This window comes from Hypanus sabinus, chromosome 17 (genome assembly GCF_030144855.1).
Source record: "Hypanus sabinus isolate sHypSab1 chromosome 17, sHypSab1.hap1, whole genome shotgun sequence".
Lineage (NCBI taxonomy): Eukaryota > Metazoa > Chordata > Chondrichthyes > Myliobatiformes > Dasyatidae > Hypanus > Hypanus sabinus.
In genome coordinates this window covers 15017494-15033728 of record NC_082722.1, presented here as the reverse complement: position 1 = coordinate 15033728, position 16235 = coordinate 15017494, and the positions used below count along the sequence as shown (strand labels likewise).

General features: G+C 40.3%; 1 protein-coding gene across 1 annotated transcript in view; it reads left to right on the top strand.

The window, feature by feature from the left end:
* The window catches only part of LOC132407105 (cyclic nucleotide-gated cation channel beta-1-like), a 54447-nt gene extending 39400 nt beyond the window's left edge, over positions 1-15047 (top strand). The window contains exons 15-18 of the mRNA XM_059993399.1: positions 538-656; positions 1829-1975; positions 8353-8539; positions 13021-15047. Of these exons, the coding sequence (XP_059849382.1) occupies positions 538-656; positions 1829-1975; positions 8353-8539; positions 13021-13221 (654 nt within the window). The 3' untranslated portion in view covers positions 13222-15047. The remainder of the gene's footprint in view (positions 1-537; positions 657-1828; positions 1976-8352; positions 8540-13020) is intronic.
* The last annotated feature ends 1188 nt before the right edge of the window (positions 15048-16235 follow it).

Below are 16235 nucleotides of genomic sequence, written 5' to 3'. Positions count from 1 at the left end.
TACAGGTGTCTTTATTTCAAATGCTGTATTAAAGATTAAATAAATTTTACTTTTCTTTCATTAATCTCAGAATATTATGAATTAGGAATGTAATTTACATCTGAAATCTTTAAAATGAGATAAAACCATCTCTTGCTTTGGTTTATATGCACTGACCTCCTTTTGATAGGAAACATTTTATTACTGACCTGTTCAGGAAGTAGTAGAATAGTCAAGCCATGAATGTTAAATAGAACCAGCCTTTCCACTGTCTATACATAGAAGTGGATCAATTTGAACTAATTGAGTTGTTTCTAATCGAATATCAGATGAACCTCCAATCCTAATTATATGCCACTCAATTTCAATCTCCACTGATAGATTAAAATCAGGAGAACACTGGCATTGGAAAGCAAAATCAATGGGTGAGACATATGAGTGTATGCATGTAATATACACTCATATGCACACATATTCATATTTTTGAAGAATTATCTCTAGTTTTTTGTGATAATATTCCAAGCTGACTGCTGAATAGAAGCTGTTTGTTTGTTTCAGGGAGAGATTGGGAGAGAAATGTACATCATTAAAGCTGGAGAGGTCCAGGTTGTTGGTGGCCCTGATGATAAGACTGTGTTCGTGACTCTGCGAGCAGGCTCCGTGTTTGGTGAGATCAGGTGAAGCTCCAAGTGCTTCTCTCAGTCTAGTTCAGAATTATACTTTCCTTTGACTTAACCAAATGGTGAAAAAATATATTTAAATAAAATCTGGAATTATATCCGGGGCAGAGCCAATGAAAATAAAGTTACTTCTATTAGCAAGTTGTTAATTTTTCCAGAGACAGAATAGTTAAGCATCATCTTAAAAACCAGGTCAGATGGAATTGACAAATACCCTCTGAATCCTCACCCAAAACAGCAAGAATGAGCAGGTTGCTCATCTATAGGGAATTATTATACCCAGCCTTGGTCCTGTGGATATTTCATGCCAGATGCCCACCACAATTAGTTGTCAGATCGCAAGTGGGTGCCATTCAGCTACAAATGGATATTAGCTGGAAAACAGAAGGTAAATATAGGAATAAACAGCCAGTCCAATTTCCGAAGACTGGGACAGTGAGGCCAAACTACTACATGTCACCCATCAACACTAATCAGTTATTGAGCTTAGCAATCAATGAGCCTAGGGATCACCTATCCCTATCTGGACAGCTCAACTATTTGTGGACTAAAATCACTGTTAGAGACCACTGTCTTTTTAAAAATAACACTTTTAATAAGATTTGTACTTTTTAACAAACTCGTATAATTTTTACACGCACTGACAGAAAACAGTACAACAGCTAAACTAACGGTTTATCACCTTTCTGATTTTTCATGGGCTGGAGATTAGCACATAACTAATCCACGGAATGAAACTGTTTTAATTATGTAGCCTATTGATTCTTATCTAAGGAATTTCTTTTACCTTATCTATAAAAGTGATAGCTTTTTCAGAAGTGTCATCTTTTATTTCTTTGTCTTACACTCCTTAGCATTAATTCCCCTCTTAGTTTTTCAGCTCTTTATTTAGTTGGTTTAGCATTTCTATGTTTGTTCATACTCTAAAGAAAAACTGAAATCTTGTAATTAAGACTGCTTGCCATTCTTGACCCTAAGGATCAGAAATTAAACTGAGATCCAACATCACTGAGGCCTCACATAAATGTGTCATACATTCTAGGAATCAAATCTATGCTACTATGTCTTGAATTAACAAAGCAATCCAAGGCCGAAAGGATGAAGAATTAGAACATTTTAATTTCCTGTCCACCTGATTTCCTCCTCTCTCACCTTCATTAATCCAATAGTTTGCTGTCAGTGGGAGGCGGGAATCGGCGGACTGCAAATGTTGTCGCTCATGGATTTGCAAATCTTTTCATCCTCGACAAGAAAGACTTGAATGACATTCTCATCCATTATCCGGATTCTCAGAAACTGCTCCGAAAGAAAGCTAAGTCTGTGCAAATGGTTTTAATAATTATTACTTTTATTCATGTAATATGAATACTTCCTTTGATACGTCATTGATGCAATTAAGCAATCAAATGTAATTCTACATAAGGGGTTCTAATCCACACCACAGTACCAGCAGCTTCTAGTACTGATAATCTCACCCAGGCATCTCAGAAAGTGACCAGCCAGTTTGCTAGAGTCAAAGAAAACTACTGCACAGAATCAAGCTAGTCTGATCGACCTGCATCTGGTCCATAGACCTCCATAACCCTCACATCTATATATTTATCCAAACTTCTCATAAATGTTGAAATCAACACTTCCACTGACAGCTTGTTTGCACTCTGAGTGAAGTTCCTGGATTTGATTAGGGAGCTTGAGGTAAATGAACCCACATGAGCCAGTGATCATAATAAGATAGAATTCACACTGCAAATTGAGAAGGAGAGGCTAAAGTAAGAGGTATTAATATTTTACAGAGTCATGAGAGAGGAACTGGCCAAAGTTGATTGGAAGGGGACACTAGCAGGGATGATGGCAGAAAACAGCAATGGCTGGAGTTTAACGCAGATGATGCAGGATGGATAGATCCCAAAGAAGAGGAAATATTCTAAAGGCAGCATGATACAACAATGGATGACGAGAGAATTCAAAGCAAACATAAAGAGAAAGGGAGGGCATATAATAGAGCAAAAATTTGTGGTAAGTTAGAGGATTGGGAAGCCTTTAAAAACCAACAAAAGGTAACTTTAAAAACCATAAGGAAGGAAAAGATGAAAACTGAAGGCAAGCTAGCCAATAATATCAAAAAGGACTGCTGGAAAGTATTGGGGGACAAGGACATGGCGGGTAAACTGAATAAGTATTTTTCATCAGTCTTCACTGTGGAAGATACTAGCAGTATGCTGGATGTTTGAGAGTGTCAGGGCGCAGAAGTGAGTGCACTTGGTACTTGGGAAGTTGAAAGGTTTGAAAGAAGATTAGTCACCTGGACCCAATGGACTACACCTGAGGGTTCTGAAAGAGGTAGCTGAAGAGATTGTGGACACATTAATCTTAGGGGACAAAAGTTTAACGGTAATGTGAGGGGGAATTTCTTTACTCAGAGTGGTAGCTGTGTGGAATGAGCTTCCAGTAGAAGTGGTAGAGGCAGGTTTGGTATTGTCATTTAAAGCAAAATTGGATAGGTATATGGACAGGAAAGGAATGGAGGGTTATGGGCTGAGTGTGGGTCAGTGGGATTAGGTGAGAGTAAGCGTTCAGCATGGACTAGAAGGGCCAAGATGGCCTGTTTCTATGCTGTAATTGTTATATGGTTATATGGTTAATAGTAATGATCTTTTAAGAATCACTAGATTCTGGCATGGTTCCAGAGGACTGGAAAATTGTAAATGGCACTCCATTCTTCAAAAAGGGAGGGAGACAAGAGAAAGAAAATTTTAAGCTAGTTAGTCTGACCTCGATGGATGGGAAGAAGTTAGAGTCGATTTTTAAGGATGTGGTTTCAGGGTACTTGGAAGCACATGATAAATTGGGCCGAAGTCAGCATGGTTTCCTTGAGGGATGATCTCGCCTGACAAATCTGTTGGAATTCTTTGAGGTAAAAACAAGCAAGTTTGACAAAGGAGAATTGGTGGATGTTGTGTACCTGGATGTTCAAAAGGCCTATGACAAAGTGCCACACCTGAAACTGCTAGCAAGATAAGAACGCATGGTGTTACAGGAAAGATACTAGGATGAACAGAGCATTGGCTGATTGGCAGGAGGCAAAGAATGGGATTAAAGTGAGCCTTTTGTGATTGGCTGGTGGTGACAAGATGTTACTTGGCTTTATGGCCAAGTTTGCAGATGATATGAAGATAGGTGGAGGAGCAGGTGGTGTTGAAGAAGGAAGAAGGCTGTAGAAGGTCTTAGACAGATTTAGAGAATGGGAAAGGTGTGACAAATGGAATACAATGTTGAAAAATGTACGGTCATGCACTTTGGTAGAAGGAATAAAAGGGTAGACTTCTAAACAGCAGAGGGGGCCGGGAGGGAGTAATTTAAAAATCAGAGGTGCATCAGTGCTTGTGAGCTCTCATGCAGGATTCCCTAAAGTTTAACTTGACTGTTGGTGAGGAAGGCAAATGCAATATTAGCATTAATTTTTAAAGGATTAGAATATAAACTCAAGGGTGTAATGCTGAGGCTTTTTAAGGCATTGGTGAGACATCGCGGAGTATTGTGAGCAGTTTTGGGCCCCTTATCCAAGAAAGGATATACTAATAATGGAGAGGTTTCAAAGGAAGTTTATGAAAATAATTCCAGGATTGAAAGAATATGAGGAGCATTTGATGGCTCAAGGTCAGCACTCACTGGAATTTAGAAGAATGAGGGTAGATCTCATCCAAACATGTTGAATGTTGAAAGGCCGGGACAGAATGGATGTGGAAAGGACGTTTACTATATTGTGGAAGTCTAAGACCAGAGGGCACAAACTTGAAATACATGGATGTCCTTGTTTAGAACAGAGATTAGGAGGAATTTCTTTGGTGAAAGTGGGTAATCTGTGGAATTTGTTGCCACAGTTAGCTGTGGAGGCCAGGTCATTGAGTGTATTTAAAGTGGAGGTTGATAGATTTTTGATAAGTCAGGGCATGCAAAGTTAAGGGAGAAAGGCAGGAGAATGGGGATGAGAGGAAAATGGATCTTCTATGATCAGATGGTCCAAATGGCCTAATTCTGCTCCAAAGTCTTATGATCTCATGTACTCCTTAAACATTTCGCCTTTCACCCTCAACTCATGACCTCTAGTTCTATTTTCACCAACCTCAGTGGAAAAGCTTGCATGCATTTACCCTATCTCACTCCCTCATAATTTCGTATATCTTTATCAAATCTCCCTTCATTTTCCAATGGTCCAGGGAATAAAGTCCTATGAGTGCACCTCTACCAGAAAATGGCCTGGTCCCAATAGCTTAGACTTTTCTTGATGGCGTGTAAAGTGGGGAACCCACAAGCTAGCCTGCCAATCATGTCACCAATGTCAGGAAATTACATGTCATTTGAATATTTTCAGCAGTCTTGCTGGCAATAATACAGCTGAAGTTAAGGAACTCATTCTAGGGAGGACGTAGAAACCCTGGTCTTGCTGCTGAACTTGAACCAGAAACAGAAGAACTGGACTGCTCAACTGGTTAAGTTCTTCCAGCATTTCCAATTTTGTTTCAAATTCCAACATCTGCAATTTTATTTTCCATTATGGCAGGATTTCATTCACTGCTGTAATCTTTGATTCCCACATGTGAAATTCTAATCCAAATCCCAATGCAGTTTACTTGTATATGTAAATCCTGTTCATACCACTCAGAGAGACTTCATCAACTTTGCCTCCAACCTCCACCCTGCCCTCAAATTTACCTGGTTCATTTCCAACACCTCCTCCCCTTCTTTGACCTCTGTCTCTATCTCTGGAGACAGCTTATCTACTGATGTCTACTATAAGCCCACAGACTCTCACAGCTACCTGGAGTATTCCTCTTCCCACCCTATTACTTGTAAAAATGCCATCCCCTTCTCTCAATTCCCTCCACTATCAACTCTGCCCTCAAAAGCATCTCTCCCATTTCACGCACATCTGCTCTCAACCCATCCCCCCGCCACCCCACTAGGGATAGGGTTCCTCCTGTCCTCACCTACCACCCCACCAGCATCCGTGGATATACCACCCACAAAGCCATGTTGACTCTCCCTAATAAGTTCATCTATCCAAATACTTGTAGATCCTATCTCTTAGTACTCCTTCCAATAATAACATGCTACTGACGTCAAATTTACCAGCCTATAATTTCCCAGATTACTTTTAGAACTTATTTTTAAACTACGGAACAACATGAGCTATCCTCCAATCCTCCAGCACCTCACCCGTAGATACCGACATTTTAAATATATCTGCCAGGACCCCTGCAATTTCAACACTAGTCTCCTTCAAGGTCCAAGGCAATACTTTGTCAGGTCCTTGGGATTTATCTACTCTGATTTGCTTCAAGACAGCAAGCACCTCCTCCTCTTCAATCTGTATAGGTTCCATGACCTCACTACCTGTTTGCCTTATTTCCATAGACTCCATGCCAGTTTCCTTAGTAAATACAGATGCAAAGAAAACCATTTAAGATCTCCCCCATTTATTTTGGTTCCATACATAGCTGACCATTCTGATATTCAAGAGGACTGCTTTTATCCCTTACTGTCCTTTTGCTCTTAATATACCCGTAGAAGCTCTTAGCTCTTATATATATTTCTCTCTCTCTCTCTCTCTCTCTCTCTCTCTCTCTCTCTCTCTGTCTTTCCTTCTCACAATAACTCCTTGCCTGTTCTCTATCTTCCTCTGGTGCTCCCCCTCCCCCTTTTTTCTTCCAAGGCCTTCCTTCCTATGATACTCCCCCCTTCTCTAGCTTTGTATCTCTTTTGCCAATCAACTTCCCAGCTCTTAGTTTCATCCCTCCCCCTCCTGTCTTCTCCTATCATTTCAGGTCTCCCCCTCCCATTTTCAAATTTCCTACTATCTCTTTTTTCTGTTAGTCCTGATGAAGGGTCTCAACCCGAAGCGTCGACTGTACTTCTTCCTATAGGTGCTGCCTGGCCTGCTGTGTTCCACCAGCATTTTGTGTGTGTTCCTCAGAAAGAGAGATCAGCCAGCTGGCTGTAGGCATACATTTTAAACACAATGTTATTAAGAGATGTGTGCATGCTCTTTGATGGAAGTAGTGGTATGTTAGAAATCCAGAGGTTAGATGAAAGTAGTGGTATGTTAGAAATCCAGAGGTTAGATGAAGCCTGTGACAAGGGCAAAAGTATTTAAATAGGTAGTTTTAATGTCCATGTGCTCTGGCTAGCAACCTGATGCTAGAAAGGAAGTGAGTTTTAGGAGTGTGTTTTCAAAGTTTCTCACTGAGGAAACAGGCCACATTAAATATTGCAGTGAACTCAATTCACTTAACAATGTAACAGATCTGGAATATATTTCAAAAGCAATTATAATGTTATAGAGTATAACAATGTTTGATGGTGAGAAAAACAAAATAGCTAAGGTTCTAGACTGAATTCAGTCTGGATTTAACCCAATGAGACAATCTATCTACAATACACTGGCCAAATCTGCTAGTGGGTAAAATGGCAGTACAGTATATCATCAGGAGGTGTTCAGAAAAGTACTTAATGTGCTCCAGAACCAGCTTTAATTGTTCAGGGACCAGATACAAAAGGGGAAACACAAAAGTAAAACAAAACGCTTACAAAAATAGGAATTATCAGTTTGTGTGCTGAGGACATACAGAGAATGACTAAAAGCAATGAGTGGATCTGTAGCGAGCAGCTTGCAACTAGTCACCGTGCCATGGTGAATGCAGAGTTGGATTATAATCAGATCAGCTACGACCTCATTAAGTGGCAGAGCTGACATAAATTATTATGTGACCTACTCTAGCTTCAAACCTGACCTGCTGAGTTCTTCCAGCGTTGTGTACGTATTCTTTGATCCACAACATCTGCAGTTGTATTTTTGCATTTAGCTTCAAATCTACTGCTAAAGAGGAAAAATAGAATTATAGATTAACTAGCTGAAAATCTGTGGTTGGGCAATTAGTACAATCTATCATTTACAAATAAATCAACTAAACATTTAAAAAGTGTTCATCTGCTCTTAGAACAGGAATACTTTTGTAAAATGTAGGCTCTGCCTAACAAACATCACTGATTTCTTTAGGAATGATGTACTGTCCTTGACAGATGTCAGAATAATATTAATACCCCAAGAGTACATTTACAGTGAGAGATTACACAAACTAGGGTTGAATTCCTTAGGAGAGAATTTTAATGATGTTTTCAAGATATTAAGTGTAACTGTTAAGGTAGAAAGGGAGTCTAACCAGGAGGCATTGTGTAAGAATTAGAAACATGACCTTTATGAATGAGGTTGTAAATGTCCCTTAGATGCAAAGATTAGTGGTTTGAAATACTTAATGCAAACAGCAATTGATACCAAATTACGTGCTAATTTCACACCAAATTATGATAGATATCAAATTTAGTGAATCCAGGTCTATGCAGTGCCCCTAAACTGGATAAGATCACTAATGAATGCTCATCTGTACAATGCCTCTCAGTAAAGTTGTATCACAGGAGAATATTAGTTACTCTACACTTTGGACCCAAACTGGGTAATGTGACTAGTGAATGCTGATCTGAATCTGATCCCTGCACCTAGATGCACTATTAGTTAATGCTACTACAGTCACTTTGTCTGTAATCTAAATAAACTTTGTATTGGCTGCTTTTTGCTAGATTAGAGTTTATACTGATAAGACGATACCAAATAACTACTTTTGCAATTTACTTGCAGAAAACTTCTTTCTAAAGATGGTGGAAAAGCAGTAAAGCCAGAACCAAAAGGATTCCAGCACATCATCCCACCCAGACCTGAGACTCCTAAATTATTTCTCGCAGCCCTCTCAGTAGCAGGGAAGTATGGAATCAAAGGAACATTCTCTCTTATTAAGAAGAAACTTACGGAATCTGCCAGCATGCAGGTAGGATTACGTGACGATTTTCTAGAAACACATGTTCATACTTTGAACTGCTATTAGATATTTTTTTTTAAAAAGGGCAGAAACTTAAACAGACCATCACTGTTAGGGTAAGCTTGACAACAGTTTGACAGCATTGACACAAGATGAATATAGGAACGTGAAAAGACATTTAAAATCCATTGACAAAGCCTCTCCAGTGTTTTAAGTACAGCTGGTAATGGACTATACCTGTACACATTTCTGCCTGAAGCTGAGTTAGTTGTAGTCAGCTTGGGAAACATCTGCCTAGCTTTCAATACTGTCCAAGATTCCCTACCAAGAAAGTCATCTGGGCAAACAAACCAGGTTTGTTTTATGATTCCATCTACAGTTGAACAGCATTTCCTAATGGAAAGATTTGTATTGATCTTTTAGAGTTCACATCAGCAGAACCTGTGATGACAGATATTTAACTCAACCTGCTTTCCAGCATTTGCCATATTTTGCATTGTCTGCTTTTACTGGATTTGGCAGCAAACTACACACATGCCTTCGGAAGCGCAAAGATTATAATAACACCATGGAAGAATGCTGTCTGATTATTATCCATCGTTTATGTCCAAGCAAAACTGAGAGAGTGGGAATTAATCTGGTCTCCATCAGTATACAAAATAGGCTCCTGATGAATTGCTGCCTGTGATAATGAACCAGTTCATTATGAACCTGGTTTCATGCCACAGCTGTAAACAGTTTCACCCATACCATCTATCCACCCCATCACCCAGTAGTAGCAATGTCTTGATCTCCCTGTATCAAGCCCCAGTAAGAAAACAATGGAGTTCTAGGACTGCAAAATTCAATGTCACATTCCAAAAAAAAGAAACTTCATCTTGATGAAAAATATAGTAAAAACACAAACTAGAGTAAAGTGTTTCTTTGCGTCAGCACTGAGAGCATTCTAATAACAGAGAGGAACTTGCTAATAAAACTGAAAAAATTACCCTGCCTGATATGGTAGTGTAATGTTTATGTTGCTGTAAGTCAGGGCCCATGAGTTCTAATCCTACCAAAATAGAATGAGAACTGGAATTCAGGTTTTAAAATGATGTAAACAAAAAGCTGGCACAACTACCAGTAACTAAGAAGATGTTGGATTGTTATAGTAACAATGTGAGCTGTGCCCTTTGGGAGAGGTAAGCTACATTTTGCAGTCAGTTTGGCTGGTATGGCTTTTGACCCACATCAGTCACTCATTTGTAGCAAAGGCCATTGCTTACCCTACTCCCTATCCCAAGAAACCCTGTTACTCCTTTATTCATTTTCATGTCGTGGGCAGGACTGACAGGAGCAGTTTGATTGCCCACCCCTGGTTACTTTTGAGAAGTGATGACGTGCCACCTTCTCTAACCCTGCAGACCTTCAAGTGAAGATACTGCCTTCTCTGAGCCCATACTTTCTGTAATGATGCAGGGCTTATGGCGAAATCTGTTGTCTAATACTAGAAAAACAATCAGGGAAATGGTCCAAACTTGTATCATCAAGGACCCAGGAGAATTAAAAATATATATATTCATTTGTGGCATCTAACCATACTTCAGAAGACCAAAATAGATTAACTTAAAACCCTTAGTGATCGGCCTTCTTGAAGTGCTGGTGCACAATTAAGCTACTCTCACAATGTTATTGTCCAGAAAGTTTTAGGATTAGAACCAACAAAGATGAAGAAACAGTGATATATTTTTCAAACAAGGATTGCGTGTGACTCAGAGGGGCACTCTGCTGTTGGTGATGTTCCCAGTCATTCACTGTCCTTGGTGGCACAGGCTTAAGAGATCCTTTTGAAGTAGACTTTGCCAGATAACTGCAGAACATTTTGTAGATGCACACAGCACAGAGCAGCTACAGTGAGCTGGCTGAGGAGGGAGCAAATGTTTAGAACGGTGGATGTGCTGCCAGTGAAGCAGTCAGCTTTGTTCTGAATGGTGTTGAGCGCATGAATATTGTTGGGGGGCTGATCTCATCCAGATATGTTCTGAGTATATGATTTGCATTATATAGAAAGCAGAAATATGAGAGGCAAGAGTGGTAAGTTAGTGAGGAAAAATAGAGGTCAAGCTTACATACAAAAATGACCCTATTTGAAAAATTATTCAGGATTTTTCAAAATCAAATTATTGTAGATACTGGAAAACTGAAATGAAACAGAGATACTGCAGATAGAATTGGTTGACAGACACCATCTATAGAGAGAGAAAAAGATACAATAGTTAAGGACACTGACCTGGAATGTTATCTGTTTCTGTCTCTAGCTGCAACTCCATATGTGCTGGTCAATTGGAGTATGCATGAATACTCTGCATTTTGAGCTGTCTTTAGTTTGTTTGCATTTTTGAGTTTAAACCTCACCCGTCCTGTCAATTCGCTTACAAACAGCAATCATTTACATGCTGCTCCTCCCAAAAACCAGCGGCAACAATGACGGCAGCCTTCAGTTTTCTATGCAAAAACAGAAACCTGATCTCCAGTTCCCTAAAGTTGGATATCTTAATATGCTCTGCTTTCCAGCCATGCAGCATTTTCCAGTTTGAGTGTATAGAACATAGAACACTACAACACAGTACAGGCCCTTTGGCCCACAATGTTGTACTGACCTTTTAACCTTTCTAACCCAATCTAACCCTTCCCTTCTACATAGCCCTCCATTGTACTAAGGTAAAGTGTGATCTGCATCCATAAACAAACAAAACAATGAAATTTCTCAAGAAAGTAAGTGTTCAGGAGGAAAAATGGAAAGGGTTATCAATTTTAATGTGTGCCGCAGTCAAGCACTTCATGCCCAAATATCCTGTTTGAAAACATGTCCCTTGTAACAGTTGCACTTGCTTGTCTAGATTCATAGTCACAGAACACTACAGCACAGAAATAGGCCCTTTAGCCCATCGAGTCCATGCCGGTCCATTAATCTGCCTAGTCCCATTGGCCTGCACCTGGACCATAGCCCTCCATACCCCTCCTATCCACGTACCTATCCAAATCTCTTAAATGCTGATATCAACCCCGCATTCACCACTTGCACTGGCAGCTCATTCCACATTCTCACCACCCTGAGTTAAGAAGTCCTCCTCATGTTCCCCTTAAACTTTTCAGCTTTCACCCTTAACCTATGACCTCAAGTTCTAGTTTCACCCAAACTCAGTGGAAAAAGCCTGCTTACATTTACCTAATCTATTCCCCTCATAATTTTGTATACTTCTATCACATCTCCCCTCTACATTCTACGGAATAAAGTCCTAACCTACTCATCCTTTCCCTATAATTCAGGTCCTCAAGTACCACTACACCTTTGTAAATTTTCTCTGCACTCTTCCAATCTTACTTATATCTTTCCTGTAGGTAGGTGACCAAAACTGGACATGGTGCTCCAAATTAGGCCTCACTAACATCCTGTACAATTTAAACATAACATCCCAATTTCTGTACTCAGTACATTGATTTATGAAGATCAATGTGCCAAAAGCCTTCTTTACACCCCTATCTATCTGTGATGCCATTTTCAATGAATTATGGACCTGTATTCCCAGATCCCTCCATTCCTCACACTCCTCAGTGCCCTGCTGCTCACCTGTGAGATCAATCCTTACCACTCTGATTGTCCCTTGTTATCCTTTTGCTCTTAATACAGCATATCTGTAGAAGCCCTTAGGATTCTCCTTCACATTGTCTACTAGAGTAACCTCATGCCTTCTTTTAGCCTTCCTGATTTTCTTATTAAGTATTCTCTTGGATTTCTTATAATCCTGTGGTGAACTATGTGCCTGTCTGGACACGCCCCCTGCTGACTGCTCCTGTGGCTCCTCCCACAGGCCCCTGTATAAAGGCGATCTGAGGCCTGACGCTCGGCCTCAGTCTCCAGGACATAGTATGATGGACACTCACTCCTGGTTCCTTCTTCCAGTCAATAAAAGCCGATATCTCGCCTTACGTCTCAGTGTGAGTTATTGATGGTGCATCAAATCCTCAAGTACCTTGATTGTTCCTGCCTGTCCATACTTGCTATACACCTTATTTTTCTTAACCATGGCCCCAAGGTTCCCCACAGCTGTTATCCTTGCCTTTTATTCTGACAGGGACATATAAACACTATACTCTCAAAATTTCACTTTTGAAAGCCTCCTACTTACCAAGTAGATCTTTGCCAGAAAACAGACTGGCCCAATTGACTCTTCCCAGATCCATTCTGATACCATCAGAATTGGCCTTTCTCCAATTTAGAGTCTCAACCCGAGGACCAGACCTGTCCTTTTCCATAATGAAACAAATGTCATTATGAGCACTAGATGCAAAGTGTTCTTACACCAACTTCTGTCATTGGCCCCGTCTTATTCCCTAATAGAATACTAGATCTCCGAATAGGAGATGAGAAATAGGTAACGTATTATCTATGCTGGTCATATCATTGTTTTCTTTCTCTTTCTTGCACCCCTTTTCTCCCCACTGTCTAGCCTATCCCACAACCTCCTCCCTCTCCTGTTCATCGCCGGTCACCTGTTTTGGTAAAAAAGCCGGAGGACGTTGATGATGATGAGGTTATTTCAGAAACAATGGATTCCTCTGTCACGATCAAGATGTCTCCACATGATGGGTTAGAAGAACAAATACTGTCCGTGGAGGTTCCAGACGTAGAAGAAAAGTCAGAAAAGTGATACTGCTTTGGACTTACATTTTGTTTTGTTAAAAGTAGCAGTTAAGAGTAAGCTTCATAAGTTATTAAGAATTAGGCTCACAGCGATTTGCATCTTTAAAAACAAAGCAGTTGCATTTATTCAGTATATTTCACATCTCAGGATGAACCAAAGTGCTTTACAGTTAATTAAGAAATTTTTGAAGCGTAGTGACTGTCATGATTTGGAAACACACAGCATAATCTGTTTTAGGTGTTGGTTTGTGCTAAATCTATTAGGGAAAGCCCAACACAAATGTCTTCTGCAGTTGCTAAAATAGTTACATATTTTACCATGTAAAACTACCTGTGTCTGTGCAAAGGAGATCCTAAAAATACACTTAGGAACATATACATCACATCTGACCTTTGCACCTCATATAAAGCCATTTCTAAATCTGATTCATCAATGGATATATTCATAAAAACAATTCATGTACTTGGACATTTCACTTCAATTACCTTATCCACATTCAGATATATACAAACGTGTATATTGCACAGCAGAAATGCCATACACAAAGGGATACAGGATGTGTGTGTGTGTGTGTGTGTGTGTGTGTGTGTGTGTGTGTGAGAGAGAGACAGAGAGTCAGTCATTGGGGCGCTGTCATGACAAGCTTTTTGCACCTATCTTTTTGGTAATTGCTCATCATACGGTGTGTCTTGGGCTGAAACCTGCAGCCCATCCCTCTCCAGGTTTTTGAGCCGGCTGGATTCAAGTCTTCGAGTCTTTGCTCCGAAGGCTGGCGCTGATGCCACTATGCCACCAGCTGGACTTGTCCATGGTGTTGGCAGTTAAAAAGTACACAGAACTTAATTACCTACGGAGCTCTTCATAAATATGACTCACATGTACTAAACAGCAACATTAACATAAACATAAACAGGGCTTCAATAATATCAACTCATATAAAGTGAAATCAAGCAACATAGGTGTCAACAGGGCTTCGCTCCCAGATCAGCTCAATGCCTTCTATGCTCACTTTAACTGTCAAAATATGGAGGAACCTTCACAAACTCCCACAGCCACCGATGACCTTGTGATTTCCGTCTCTAAGCCAATGTGAGAGCTTCCTTCAGGTTAACCCACGGAATGCATCCAACTCAGATGGGATACCTGACCAAGTACTAAGGACCTGTACAGTTCACTGAGATCTTTAACCTCTCACTTTAGCAACCTGAGGTACCACCTGCTTCAAGCAGTCTTCAATTATACCGGTGACTAAGAAGAACATGGTAATCTGCCTCAATGACTACCATCCAATATCAATTACATACACGATGATGAAGTGCTTTGAGAGTTGAGTGATAAAACATATCAACTGCTGTGGACCTGTTGTGCTAGTGGGCAAATTGGAGCGGATCCAAGTTGCTTCTCAGGACTGCTCCAATTTGCCCACCGCACAACAGGTCCACAGCAGATGCCATCTTACTGGCTGTTCACTCAATCCTGGAACATCTGGACAGCAAATATGCATGCATCAGAATTCTCTTCATTGACTAGAGCTTGGTATTCAATACTATTATCTCCTCAAATCTAATCAATAAGTGTTCAAGACCTTGCCCTCAATACCTTCTTGAGCAATTAGATCCTCAATTTCCTCACCTGCAGACTCCAGTCAGTTTGGATTGGCAGCATCTCCTCCGCAATCTCCATCAGTACAGGTGCACCACAAGGCTGTGTACTTAGCTCCCTGCCCTACTCACTTTATACTTATGACTGTAAGGCTAAGCACAGCTCTAATAAATTTGCTGATGACGCCACTGTCATTGGTCAAATTAAAGGTGGTGATAAGTCAGCATATGGGGGGATCTGGCTGAGTGGTGCCACAACAACAACCCCTCACTCAATGTCAGCAAGACCGAGGAGCTGACAATTGACCTCAGGAGGAAGAAACCAGAGGTCCATGAGCCAGTCCTCATCAGGGGATCAGAGGTAGAGAGGTCAGCAACTTTAAATTTCTCAGTGTTATCATTTTAGAGGATCTGTCCTGGGCCCAGCATGTGGGTGCAATTACAAAGCCTCTACTTCCTTAGAAGTTTGCAAAGATTCGGCATGACATCTGAAACTTTAACAGACTTCTATAGATGTGTGGTGGGGAGTATACATATTGACTGATTGTATCATGGCCTGGTACGGAAACACTAAGGCTTGTGAATGAAAATTCCTACAAAAAAATGTAGTGGATACAGCCCAGTTCATTGTGGGCAAAGCCCTCCCCACCATTGACACTTCCTTATTGGGTGCTGTCACAGGAAAGCAGCATCCATCATCAAAGACTGTCATGACCTTGGCTATGTTCTCTTCTCACTGCGGCCATCAGGAAGAAGGTACAGGGGCCTCAGGTTCAGGAATAGTTACTAGCCCTCATCCATTAGGCTCTTGAATCAGTGGGGATAACTTCACTCAGCCCTTCACTGAACTGTTTCCACAACCTATGGACTCACTTTCAAGGGCTCTTCATCTCACGTTTTCAATACTGATTGCTTATTTATTGTTTTTTCCCTTATTTTCTTTTGTATCTGCAGTTTGTTGTCTTTTGCACATTGGTTGTCCATCCTGTTGGGTATAGACTTTCACATATTCTATTATGTTTCTTGGATTTACTGAGTATGTACGCAAGAAAATGGATCTTAGCTGGTAAATGATGAAATATATGTACTTTGATAATAAATTAACTCTGAAACTGGAACATATAAAACACGCCATCACACTCCACATTGATGAATGTCCAAAGAACAGGTTACATGAGCATATGCAATTCATGCACAGGCATTATTGATAGTGCAGGCATAATGCCATATGTGTATCATGATCAAATAATATTCAATCAATGTCTCAATTGTTTGTAGTGAACTAAAACTAATAAAACTGTTACCATTCAGAATCAGAGTCAGATGTTCATTCTAAACGTTTTTACCTTTTCCAGAGGTTCCATGGTAGTTTTTCCTTTCAGGAGCAAGAAAATGGCAGCCCCACTGCAAACTGGAATT